Source organism: Glycine max, chromosome 10, assembly GCF_000004515.6.
Source record: "Glycine max cultivar Williams 82 chromosome 10, Glycine_max_v4.0, whole genome shotgun sequence".
Classification (NCBI taxonomy): Eukaryota; Viridiplantae; Streptophyta; class Magnoliopsida; order Fabales; family Fabaceae; genus Glycine; species Glycine max.
In genome coordinates this window covers 12,523,057-12,537,075 of record NC_038246.2, presented here as the reverse complement: position 1 = coordinate 12,537,075, position 14,019 = coordinate 12,523,057, and the positions used below count along the sequence as shown (strand labels likewise).

The window sequence follows — 14,019 nt, the reverse complement described above, 5'->3', positions numbered from 1 at the left end:
AGAAGGAAAACTGATATTTAATTTAATTACCACTCATGGAGCAGTACATATACATATCTCTTTTATTGCTTAGAGTTGTTACTCAATGTATGATGTTAAATATTTTTTAGTATTTGTGAATGGAAAGTTCAACAAAGATCCCAAGCTTGTGAAAGCTGAAGACTTCTTCAGACATATAGGTTCAAACGTGACTCAAGTGTCTGTTGATCAACTACCGGGACTAAACACGTTGGGCATAGCTTTGGCTCACATAGATTTCACACCAAAGGGTTTGAACGCTCCCCACACTCACCCTCGGGGCACTGCGATCCTTATAGTCCTTGAGGGTACTCTCTATGTTGGATTTGTGACTTCCAATCAAGATGGAAATCGCCTCTTCAACAAAGTGCTGAACAAGGATGATGTGTTTGTGTTCCCAATTGGTCTCATTCATTTCCAACTCAATGTGGGATATGGCAATGCTGCCACCATTGCTGGTCTTAGCAGTCAAAATGTAGGAGGCATTGTTGAACAAGTGGCCTCAGAAATTTTAAGAAGGGGGGGTTGAATTAAGATTTCGTTGACTATTCCTAATTGAAAATTTCCCTTTCTTAGATATTCCCTAGATTCAATTATTTCTTTAATTGTAAGTTACTTGAATAACAAATAAGAAGAAGTAAACTTAAAGAAATATAAACACAACAGAAAGTAAAAGAGATTAAGGAAAGAGAGAATGCAAAACCGGATTTATATTGGTTCGGCCACAACCTGTGCCTACGTCCAGTTCCCAAGCAACCCGCTTGAGATTTCCACTATCCTTGTAAAATCCTTTACAAGCAATGAACCACAAAGGACTTCCCTCCTTTGTGTTCAGTGATTACAACCAAGAAGTTATTCCCACTTCTTGCAATGAACCCCAAGGAGCGTTGGCCCCTTGTGTCCAGTGATAACAACCAAGAAGTTATACCCACTTCTTGCAATGAACCCAAAAGACATTGGTCTTTTGTGTCCAGTGATCAACCAAGAAGCAAATCCTGCTTCTTGCAATGAACCCAAGGAACGTTGGTCCCTTGTGTTCAGTGTTTGCAACCAAGAAGACCTTCTCTTGAAAACAGTCACCAAGAGTAGGTCTCTTGAAAAGCTTTTTGTAAGAATGGAGGAAAGGAAGAAAATAGAATAGCACAAGTTTTTGCCCAATGAACTTTTCTTGACAAAGCAAGTGTTGAACAAAAAACTCTTAGAAAGAAGTTGAGAAATCTTCGTTTTTAAATTCATGCCATGGTCACATATTTATAGCCATTTGATGGCTCTTGAAGAAACCATGTTAAAAGTTGTGACTTTTGGCAATTTCTTCAAAACCAATCACTTTTAAAAAGTTGTGACTCGTGGCAAAAACCAGTCACTTTAAAAGTTGTGACTCTTGGCAATTTTTCAAAACCAGTCACTGGTAATCGATTACCATAATGGTGTAATCGACTACATAGTTTATTTTATCAAAAGTTGTGACTCTTCATGTTGAGATTTGAAATCCAACATTCAAAAACCACTAGTAATCGATTACAAATATTGTGTAATCGATTACATTATTTTGAAAATATTTTGTCACAAGTTGTGACACTTGAGATTTGAAATTCAATGTTCAAAAATATTGGTAATCGATTACATGCTCATGGTAATCGATTACTACTTTGTAAAACAGTTATAAAACTATTTTGGGCTTCTGGTAATTGATTACTGCCTTATGGTAATCGATTACCAGAGAGTAAAAACTATGGTAAAAGATTTTTCTTTGAAATTTTTTTTGGACAAATTGTGTTATTCAATCTTTTCTTTGAAAAATTCTTTTTATACTTATCTTGATGCTTTTCTTGAGGTTCTTGCATATCTTGAGTCTTCTCTTGAATCTTCTTGATTTCTTTAATCTTGTTTGAATGGATCTTTAATAATCTTTGGCATCATCAAAATAATCTTGGAAGCTTTGATTCTACAATCTCCCCCTTTTAGATGATGACAAATCCTGAAATCAAGAGAATATATGCAATATTTGATCTATCGTTCACTCATCTCTTTCTCCCCTTTTCTTTTTGAATTTATGCATAATTTAAAAACTTAGTAAATATAATATCTTGATTTCTAAAATACCCATTTTTCTCTCCCCCTTTGGCAACATCAAAAAGCCAAAGTGCGTGAAAAAATAAAATCATACATAAATAATTCTGAAACATACACAAAACATAATTTTAATAACACATTCATAAATTTCAGTCATAGTCATATATCATATGCTAACAAACATAGCAACAAAACAAAAACACAATGAACACCTATTTATCTAAGTCACTAGCATTTAAAAGACCAAGTTCTCTTCTAATGACAAAGAATGTTTCCTTTGGGAGAGGTTTGGTGAAGATGTCAGCAAGTTGATTTTTAGTTTCTACGTATTCTATAAATTGGCAAGTTCTACTAGTGCTTTTCCTGTCAGTTTTGGATTCGGCAAAATCAGAATTAGAATAACCTATTAAGTTGCATGTAGAGTTTTTAGGATACCATAATCCTAGGTTAATAGTTCCTAAGAGATATCTGATAATCCTTTTTACTGCACTCAAGTGTGATTGTTTGGGATTGGATTGGAATCTAGCACACATGCATACACTAAACATGATGTCTGGTCTACTGGCTGATAAATAGAGAAGAGATCCAATCATACATCGATATTGTTTCATGTCTATAGACTGACCAGATTCATCTTTATCTAAGTAACAACCAGTGCTCATGGGTGTGGCCATGTGCTTTGAATTTTCCATCCCAAATCTTTTGATCAGTTCTTTGCAGTACTTGGCTTGGTTGACAAATATGCCTTCGTTGGTTTGCTTAATTTGTAGCCCAAGGAAGTAGTTTAAATCTCCCATCATTGACATCTCAAATTCGCTTTGAATATTAAGAGAAAATTCCCCTTTAGAGAATGCTCCCAAAGGGTTTGAACGCTCCCCACACTCACCCTCAAGGCACTATGATCCTTATAGTCCTTGAGGGTACTCTCTATATTGGATTTGTGACTTCCAATCAAGATGGAAATCGCCTCTTCAACAAAGTGCTGAACATGGGTGATGTGTTTGTGTTCCCAATTGGTCTCATTCATTTCCAACTCAATGTTGGATATGGCAATGTTGCCGCCATTGCTGGTCTTAGCAGTCAAAATGTAGGAGGCATCACTATTTCCAATGCTTTGTTTAAAGCTAATCCACCTATTTCTTCTGAGGTTCTCACCAAAGCTTTCGAGGTGGACAAGAGCATAATTGATTATCTTGAAAAGAAATCTTGGTATGACAACAATAACTGATTTGGGAGTATGGACGAGTATTTCACACTAGCTTGTTACTATATAATTTATTACTTTATTGTTTCAATCACCCTATACAACAGACCTAATAAATAAAATTTAATGTATGTGGGTTATTAATTTTTATACATAATATTTGTTCTTTTTTGAGTTTGATTTGATTTATTACATACTAGTAAGAAAAATCATAAGACTATGTTACCCCTCTCTCACCCCACTTAGATTTACTATTGGAAGGGTGAATATGGACAACAAACCTTTATAATTTACACTCTCTCGTCACCTATAAAAACTTTCACTCTAAGCTTTTTTACTCTGTACATTGCTCTAATTAATACAGTGATAGTCCCTTTTCCCCCTTATATTCTCAGCTCCACTCATGTATTAGTATTTTGTACATAAAATGACATTCCTACCCTTTATTATGACCATCTATAAAATTAACCCCCCTCTAATAAACTAATTGTTCTATCAATCTAAATTAATTACTTAGTCTTCCTTTTATTTTTACTAAAGAAGTTTTTCATTTGGCGCAGTTGAGTTCTATGATTCCCTTTGATTTGACAGGGTGTTATGATTACTCATGAAAACATTGTAGCAACAATATTAGTTGTTATGACAATTATTCCTAATGTTGGTAGCAAGGATGTGTACATGGCCTACTTGCCCCCTGCTCATGTTTTTGAAATGGCAACAGAGGTAATTTCTTCTTAGCCTTCTAACTGTCAAAGTACTTGATGATATTATCTCTAACTTACTATGGTTGTCCAGTTTGTTATGCTAGTTATAGGTTGTGCCATCAGTTACAACTCTATTATGACTTTGACTAACTCATCAAGTAAAATCAAGTAAGGAACCAAGGGAGATGCTAATTTGTTAAAGCCTACACTTATGGCAATTGTACCAGCTATTATCGATCGTATTCGAAATGGAGTTGTAAAAAAGGTTTGAATGAAACTAACAATATATATATATATATATAGTAACTTGAAAAAAAAATTGTGACAACTAACTCTAAAATGGTATAGTGCTTCATTAACTCAACCTTAGTTCATGGACTATTTGTGGTCAAATGCCATAGTTACTAATGCAATCCTACCCCCAAGGACATTGGATAAAAGACTCCAAGAAGATTGGGCCAAAGATGTAAGAGAAGGCCCTAGGGTTCTCATGAGTCTTAGGGTAGATTTTGGGCCCATGGGATAAGTATGAACCCACTTATCTTTGTACATATTAGATTAAGGTTTCATTATTCTTGGGCCTTGTATTTAGGGCTCCATAGTGTAGGGAGGGTACCCTAGCAATGTAGGATTTTTCAACCCTTGTAATTTAGGAGACCTAGACTAGTTTTTGTATTAGGGATAGTTTTATAATTTCACATGCATTAAGTGCACTATTTGATGTGTGTGTTGGGAGAGAAATGTAATTGAATTGGGAGAAGCGCAATCCAATTAAATTTTGGACCAGCCAAAGGGGGAGGTGAGCATTTGCTTGCTACACCCCATTGCCACATCATATAGTCACACTTTGTGCATGTCCTTCATGCTTTACATGCCTCATGACACCTAAGCACACTTACGGGAGAATCTTGGACTTGATCTTGGATTAGTGGGTTGAACCATAGCTGAAATTCACTAATCATAATTAGTGAAATTTTGGCTCCAGATTTGGCTCCAAAAATTCAAATTCAAATGAAATTTAAATAGAAATTCAAATTTCCATCCAATTTTGTGTGATACTTAGGCTATAAATAAAGGCCTTGTGTGTGCATTTTTTCAACTTTGATCATTTGAGAAATTAGAATTCAACATTCAGACCTTATTTGAGGCATAAATTTCATGCCCCCTTCTCTCCCTCTCCCGCCACTCATCTTCTCCTACGTTCAAGTTCTTATCCATGGCTTCCTATGGTGGTGAGCTTGTTCTTAACTCATCTTCTCCTTGAAGTGGCGTCTCCAATCACCTTTCCTCCTTCTCTATTCTGCTGCCATTGATCTTCAAGAAGCAAAGGACTTCATTGGTGAAGAAGATCCAAGGCCTACAAGCTTTACATGGAGCTACATCAATTACTATTGTTTAGCCTTATACTTCGGCAAAGAGGAAGAACACAGTCTTTGTTGCAGCAGCTAGGTTGAGTATTGATTTTAGCATCCAACCATTTGAATAGATGGTTTATCAATACCAAATGAAAGTACTCTTCCTTTTATCTAATCATAGAAAGATGAAAAGAAAAATAGAAATTGAATTTAACTATAAACACATCTCAGCTAGTGACTTTATTAATGAATCTATTAGGTTTGACAATATATGGGATTTAATTGTAGTTTCTATTATAAATTTAGGAAAATTTTGGTTGTTTTTGTAAGAGGTCTGTTTAACTTAAGGTAGAGGGCAGGAGTAATAACACAGCTTTATCCACTACTAGAAATTATAGATTTAACATCGGTTTTCTTAACAATATGAGTTTATTAACATCGGTTTTGTCAAAACCAATGTTAACGAGGTCATGTTAACATCGATTTTTCAAAAAACCAATGTTAACGTTAGTTAATTAACATCAGTTTTTTGAAAAACTGATGTTAACATTATTAGTTAACATCGATTTCTAAAAAAATGATGTTAACATGACCTCATTAACATCAGTTTTTTTAAAAAACCGATATTGTGTTTTTACTTAAATTAAAAACCCAAAACCCTTTTCTGCCTGCACTCAGTCTCGCAAACCCACTCTGTCGTCACTGCTCTTCTCTGACCCCGTGTCCGCCGTCGCACTCACTCTTGTGTCCGCCGTCAAACTCACCGTCCTGGGTAAGTTATGTATCGCATTATGTAAGTGATAGGTTTGTTATGGCTTTCCTTGCAGCCATTCCCCTGGTACCAAAGCATCTTTCTCGAGGGCTTATCGGCTTTGTTTTCTGGGCACTGTTTTCTCTTCTTTGTGCATTGGGACTTCTATTTTTTGTTTTTTTTTTTGCATTCACGTTCTTTCCTTTCCAAATGCAAAATCCAGAGCCACTTTTTCTCTCAGTTTCAACTTGCATGTTCTAGATTTACTGTATTTTCCTGTGTATCCATTTTGTTGTGAGTTAAAGCTAGTGCTATAATGATATTAATATATTATCATGCTCTTGCCTTATAGGTTTAGAAGCATCAATTACAAATTTTTTATACTGAAGAATTATTGATTTTTCTAATCAACTGTGTTAATTTGATAACCTTGAAGAACTTGCCTGAACTAAAACCTTTGGTAGTCTTCATGCTCAATTGATCAGGAAAAGTCTTCCCCATGTGATATTTTAATTATTTTTTGTCGTCATGATGTACTTCATCATGTTACTTTTGTTTATACAAGTAGATCAAGATTGAAGCTAATATTTTTTGGTTGCTATCAAACATTGCCATTGGCATACAATGCAACCTGCAGCTTCAAATATACACAAAAATATGCCCAAATATATCATTAGTCTCCCCCTTCTATCCTTCATTTTTTTATTTTTTACTGGAGTGTGTTCATAAATTACTGCATCGTGTTGTTTTCATGATTTTTCATTTCCTAGTACTTTTGGGCTTGATGTTGTGATAACTCTCTTATGGATTAAATTGCCGCTAAGAGTGGACTTGACTTGTGATCAAACACAAAAGGTATTTAACAGGATCCTAACAAACTTAGGTCGTACTGCCCTTCCAATTCCTGGATTTTGCATGCAAAAAGGAGGTAAGAAGCTGAATTTTTTATACCATGCAGATTTGATGTCTAGAATATTATGTCCTTTCATCGTGAATGACAGTTATTGGTTATTGTAATTGTGGTCATTGTCATTGAGAAACAAATAGAACCTTGGAAAAGAGTTAGAAAGTGACTAGAATCAATCTATTGAGTCTATGAAATCATTCAAATGTATAATTTTCTTTAAAAAAATGAGACTCATTTGATTCATTCAAATGTTGAGTTTATTTGCACCAATAGCCACAAATAATGATAATAATAATAATAATAATAATAATAATATAATAATAATAATGTTTTTGGGAATGATGATTGATGTAGGTGGTGATTGAGCTCTTTATTGGATTGTTGCTCTGTTTTTCGACTGTGTTGTTCATCATCACAGGTACAAATGTTTTTTTGTAAACTTTTGATGTTGTTGTTTGTTCCAATGTTTTTATTACTTGTTCACTGTGATTAATGAGAATTGATATATATGTTATACAAATTATGTTCATCATGAGTGAACCTTAGATTCCTGTTTGAGATTGAATATAATGATTCTTGCGGACAATTTGCAATAATCGTTGTATTGAATCTTGAATTGTTTGTTTGGACAGTTTGGGGAGAGTCATGTTTTTATGGTAGATTCATGCGTTAAGGTTAATATTATTTTGTTGAATTTGGTGAAATTTCAGTACAATGCATTTCTAGTTTTTCTCTGAGTACATACTTGAAGACGATGATTCACTCATTGATACTTATGTTAGTCCTTTGTACACACAAATCTCACCTAACATCGTCAGAGAAGAAAAAGCTGGCAATGTTCATGCAAATCGTAATGATCATGATGAAGGAGAATTAATTAACATCACTCATTGATACTTATGTTAGTCCTTTTTATATGTACTTCATTTCAGTTTATTCAGTTACATAACATAAAATATTTTTATGATCATTTTTAAAATTAATGTTTTTTTTTCTTAATAGGCAAATGGATACACCACCCAACTCTCCTCCTCCTCCCTTGACTGATTCAACATCACATTCACCTTCTACCATAAAGAGGACAAGAAAAGCGACTCGGCTAAGATCATTAGCTACTAGATCAATTGGGGCAGGGAGACCCCTGGTCCATGTGGATCCTGCAACTAGGAAAGCCAACGGTCCCCACAGAAAGAAGTTAAGAACATATTTGGGGATCGTCGCTCAGGATAAGGTAGATGTAACATATGAGAATTGGAAACAAGTCCCAGCTACCCAGAAGGATTTGATATGGGAGGATATTCAGGTATTTGACTTAAATGCTGCATTTTGTTTATTAACAATAAAATTGAAATTTACTAACAATAAAATGTATTTTTTGTTTGTGATGCTGAATTTGATATCCTTGAAGCATTTAATTTGAGGATGAAAAAGAAAATACTTCAAACCGTGGGGGAGCGGTGGAGACAACTCAAGTCTAATTTAACGTCAAAATGGGCATTTGCTGCCGACAAGGACGGTGTCGATGACACTGTTTGCAAAAAGTGCGACATTAGCAAGCAGAAATGGACCCAATTTTGTCGGAGCCGCAGAGACCCTTCGTGGGAGGTAACTTTGTTATTTTTCATTGTTTTAAACATTAATTTTACTTATTATTGTCAATAATAATAACTTTGGATAATGTTTAATTTTTAAAGGATGTGCGAAAGAAGGCACAGGACATTCAGAAACAAAACACTGCCCCTCACGTGTTGTCTCGTGGGGGTTATGAATTTCTAGAAAACAAGTTAATGGATGAGAAGAAAAAGAAACAACTGGAGGAAGCTGCTAAATCCAAAAGCACTGACACAATGATTGATCATTTCTCTCCTATCAGACAACACGTGAAGTGGAAGATGATCCGCACCATGAAAACTGGCCAAAATGACGTCTGAGGCAGCAAAGGAAATTGCTAACAAGATTATAAGTCACTTTCAATTATCAACTACAATTATTTATATTTATTGTGTCATTGAGTAAACGAATAAATGTGTTTGTTACAGGATTCCTTAGAGTAAACCCATGGATGTCAGGATGTACTGACTGCTACCATTGGGCGACCAGAACACCCTAGTCGTGTACGTACTGCTGGAGTCGGTGTCACGATCAAACAATACTTTGGAACGGCTCCAAGGACCTCCCGTACTTCTTTGTCCATGGCTCCTGAAGACCTAAAGTAGCTGACACAAAAGATCAGGGACCAGCTGGAGGAGTCGATCATAGAAAAAATGGCTCAGCAACTAATGTTGCCCTTTAGCTAGATGCAGTCCTAGTTTCAATCGCAGATGCAATCACAGGGACTCGCACTGCCTCCTGAGCTTGAGGTTGGTCCTTCAGTTGCTCGTGTCAGCACAAAGGAGAGTTGTGTTGATCCCTCAGGGAATGACCTAGACACGAGTGACACAGAGAAATGCAGGTTGTACATCGAAGAAAATCCTCCCCGCCTGGTTACTCTAGGAAGACTTTATGAGGGGTTGACAACTGTTCACAACATCCCTTTGCGCCATGATCAAGTCAAGGTTGGTGTTGAGGAAGTTACAGATGTAGATGCTCTCATTCCTGTACCCACTCAAGAGGTTCAGTTAGTGGGGCAGGCACTTAACACCTTCGTTGCTTGGCCAACACATCTTGTCAAGCGTTTATCAAAACAGGTATTTCATTGTCATTAAATGTTTTTCTCCAATTAAAGTGTTCATTGTAATTAAATTATGTTAATTAACTTTGTTGGATAAATAGGGAGCTGTGGAACCGGCGAAACCTACAGATAGGTCGGATCATGATGTCGATGATCCCCTATATCTGATGACATTAACCATCCCACAACTTTTTCTTAAGCCGTTGCAGGTTATGTGGGATGCTACCGTGTTTTGGGTGTTTAATGACAACTTCCCCTTGTACATAAAGCATGAAGATCTGTTTGAAATAGCACATGATGATCAATGTCTCAACATCTCTGTTATACAATTATGGATTCTGTAAGTCAGTTTACATTATTATTTATTACCTAACTTATTGTTTTAAATTCATACATAATTTACTTTAATTTAACAATAATAGGCATATGACTGAGACAAGTATGCAAGCGAGGAATGTCGATGTGTATGGATTCCTCAAGCCACGATCCATACAGAGATCTGAGCAATCACAATTTGAATCAGAAAGTTATATTAAGAACTGGATGCAGAATTCAAAGAGGGATGTGTACCTAGGAGCCTACTTGAATGGGTAAATTAAACTGAACAAATGAATTTAAATAATGTATGATAGTATAATAACTTATATTGTTCTCCATTGTAGTGCACATTGGCAAATGGTTGTCATTTTGCCTAAGGAAAATGTTGTCATCTGGTTTTGTTCATTGCATAATAGGCCAGACAACTACCTCAAAGGAATTATTAACAGGTCAGTTCTATTTTACAATACATTTGCATTAGCATTAGTCGAGAACATCAATATTTTAATTGTACAACACACATCCATGTGTGTATTGAACAGTGCTTTGAAAGGATTTGATGATACTCCACAAAGTAAATCCGAGACTGCTGCTAAGTGGATTGTTGTTAAAGTAAGTCATTTAAACAATGCTTCTAGTTATCTTTTAATACTGTGTAGATTAATTTGTGCTTGACATTGAATATCTAAATTTCATAATGTATTTAGTGTAATAGACAAAAAGGAAACACCGGTGTGCGTAGTACGTCATGCACTAAAGGTCAACTATAATCTTAGGAAGTTTCAAGAATAACTGGGAAATGATAATTGTTTAATTCAAACGTATTTCATCTTGTTATAATTGGTATTATATATTATTAACTTATGTTTTATTATATCATGCAGTATTTCAATGATGTTAAACCATTGGAACCAGAGAGATTGAAAGCGCTTTGCATCCAATGGACAACCTATTATTTGAAAGTTAAAAATGAAACAATTAATGTTTAAGCAATTTTGGAATTGTAGTTTAATTAATTTACATTTTTTACAATTCATGTTATATGCACATTAAATATTCTTTTAATTCATAGTAAATAATCAATTTTTTATGGAATTTCTGCTAAAAACTATTTGAAAACAAAATGAAAATCATTTGTTGTGGTTCTACTTTTAAATTTGCAAGTTAATTTGGGGTTATTAAAAAAACAAACATCGGTTTTTAGTAAAAACCGATATTGTATTTATATATTAACATCAATTTTTGAAAAAAAATGATGTTAAGTTTTATTCACAACATCAGTTTAGAAACCGATGTTGTTGCTGAACATATGACATCGATTTTTACCAAAAATCGATGTCGGTTATCAGAAAACATTAGTTTATACTAAAAACCGATGTTGTTTGTATATACTAACATTGATATCAAGATATATGACTTTTTTTTATAATTCTTACTATATAACATTGGTTATTTAAAAAACCAATGTTGTCTTTTTTATGTTAACATCGATTTTTTAAAATCAACGTTAATGGTATTACTTTCAACATCAGTTAATAACCAATGTTAAAAGTCCCTAATAACCATTGTTAAAACCCTATTTTCTAGTAGTGATCCCACTTGGTAAGGCCTGCTATATGGATCATATATGTTGTTGACTCTATAAAATCATTTAAAGTGAATTTTTTAATGGTTTCTCCAAAAGTTTTCTTGTAACTCTTACTTCGACAATGTTATAAGATGAAGTACTAAGCTTTTTCATTTGTTTTTGTCATTAGAGACACCTATAAATTTTTGTCACTAGATAAGTTTTTCCAAACACACTAACACACTATCTTGCTGGTTAACAATTCCAATTCTTACTAGCTACCTTTCAATAAGGTTTCAATACTTACAATTTTTTTATGGGAGTTTCCAAGTCTCACATTACTAGAGCCCTTGTCATCATTCAGACAAAGTGTTAGCTTTGCAACCCAAATTCTACTAAGCCCGTCAAGACTAGAGGTGATGGAGGTTCCTTTTGTAGTTCCAAGTTGTTTGGAGGATTTCTTTGCTTTGGTAGTCAAATAGTCCTGAAGCACAAAAAAAGATCATAAAGGGGTTGTTGTTTCAGTGTGGCATATGATGTTTTGTTTATGGTTTCATGCATGTTCAAACAATGTAAAGTGAAAGGATTTGTGGCGATGGCCCCGACAGTGATGATTGTCATGATGGGAGGCACAAGTGCCTTTATATAGTGAAGTAATTAATATTACTTTCATGATAGATGAACAATTTGGAGCATGGTTGCACTTACCTAGCTGACGATGGCCACACACCACGTCGGTGTGACACATAGGAGACAGGTATGGGGATCAGTGAGTAGATGAACGAACCAAGCACACAAACTCAGTGAGGAAGGAAAAAGGGCGACTGGGTGAGGATATTTGAGTAAGGTGTGAGCCGGATAACTAGGGATAGATTATTTAGAAAGAATTTGGGGATACAAAATCAACGACGGTCCTTTAGATAAAAGCATTGTCGTCTATATTCCACCTAATTACAAAAATGCCATCATCCTACATTCTAAGACAGTTCAACAAAACCATCTTAGAATGTGAGACGTGAAAAGAAAAATCATTCTCACTAATTACAAAATGCCACCGCGTGACATTCTAAAATGGTTTCGCATAACCGTCTTAGAATGTGTGTCATAAAAAGGCATATTTTTAGTAGTGATAGCATTGTAACAAATTTGCTGCTATAATTTTCCTGTGAGAGAGATTTTGTTATCAAATATGAGATATCCTATGTAGTTTCTATGTTTTGTATTTTTGGAAGAATTTTCTCCAAGAGGCCTGATTGTTGCCAAATTGAAATTGCTTTTTCACATAATCCACATGTAACCGGGTATATGACAACTTTGTCTCGAAGTCTGTTATTAGAAATTAGATGATCCACATATCTCTTAAGGTTTTGATGAAAACAAATATATAAATTTGTCTTAACAGTTTGATTATATGTAAGTTAACAGGATTGATGACTAGAAGCAATACGAGGTAAGACTTGTCAATATATACATACCAGGTCTACTGCAAGTAAAATGTACTTGTTCAATTGATCCAAATACATATACAAATATGCACAATTACTAGTATAAATCAGTTGTTTATGTCATGTTAAATGATACTATTAAAAGGAACATATCTGTAAATCTATTTTATCATTCATTTTTCTATGTCTAACGGCTATGTTGAGCTATGAATGATAAATTTAGAAAGTAGCTAGAAATAAAATCAAAGATTCACAATAGTTACATTTTCAATACTGAAGATCCTCTCCAGAATTAGAAACCTCTCAGTATAAAGATAGCATTCATCCTCTATCAAAAGTTTAGGACAAATTTAACTCTCCAATAAATTTAGATAATAAATTGAACAAATATTTTATTCCCTTAGCTCTTTTTTTAGATATATATTGAGGGAAAATCAAGTTACATTTTCATAAAATTATTCATTTCATTTTCATATAATAATTTTATTCAACTGACTTAGGAATATAATGTTCTTATTAATTAGATTAGGTCTATATTTTTTATGAAAATTTTAGATTATTTAATATTCCATTAAATAAATTTAATTTAACATATAATTAAATATTGATAATAATATCTCATAATATTTGAAAAATTGAATACCATTAATTTGTTAAAGATAATTTGCATATAAAATTTTAATTTAATAGCATTATGAATAATCAGTTTTTGAAAATAATAAATAACTTAACGGTTATGAAAAAAAAGCTTAATAAACATTGAATAATTAAATTTCTTTATTTGTCTATATATTATATAAAACACAGTTATTAACTCTACCTGTTAGCACAAGTGGCACGCAATAGTTCAACTAGGTTTCACACAAAATAATAAAACATAATTAAAAAAACAAATCAAAATAGTCAAAATTTTAATTATGACTATCAAAAATTAATAAATTACAACTATCATACCATTTTCCATTCATTCATTCATTCTCTAATTCTCCAAGTTTCATTGTACACA

The 14,019-nt window shown here is 33.8% G+C and overlaps 1 protein-coding gene across 1 annotated transcript; it reads left to right on the top strand.

The window, feature by feature from the left end:
* Positions 1-85: 85 nt before the first annotated feature.
* On the top strand, positions 86-3,319 carry LOC100797415 (cupin family protein). Its single transcript, XM_026124216.1, has 2 exons — positions 86-363; positions 3,052-3,319. Exons 1-2 carry the CDS (start codon positions 86-88, stop codon positions 3,317-3,319), a joined length of 546 nt encoding a protein of 181 aa, XP_025980001.1.
* Positions 3,320-14,019: the final 10,700 nt, after the last annotated feature.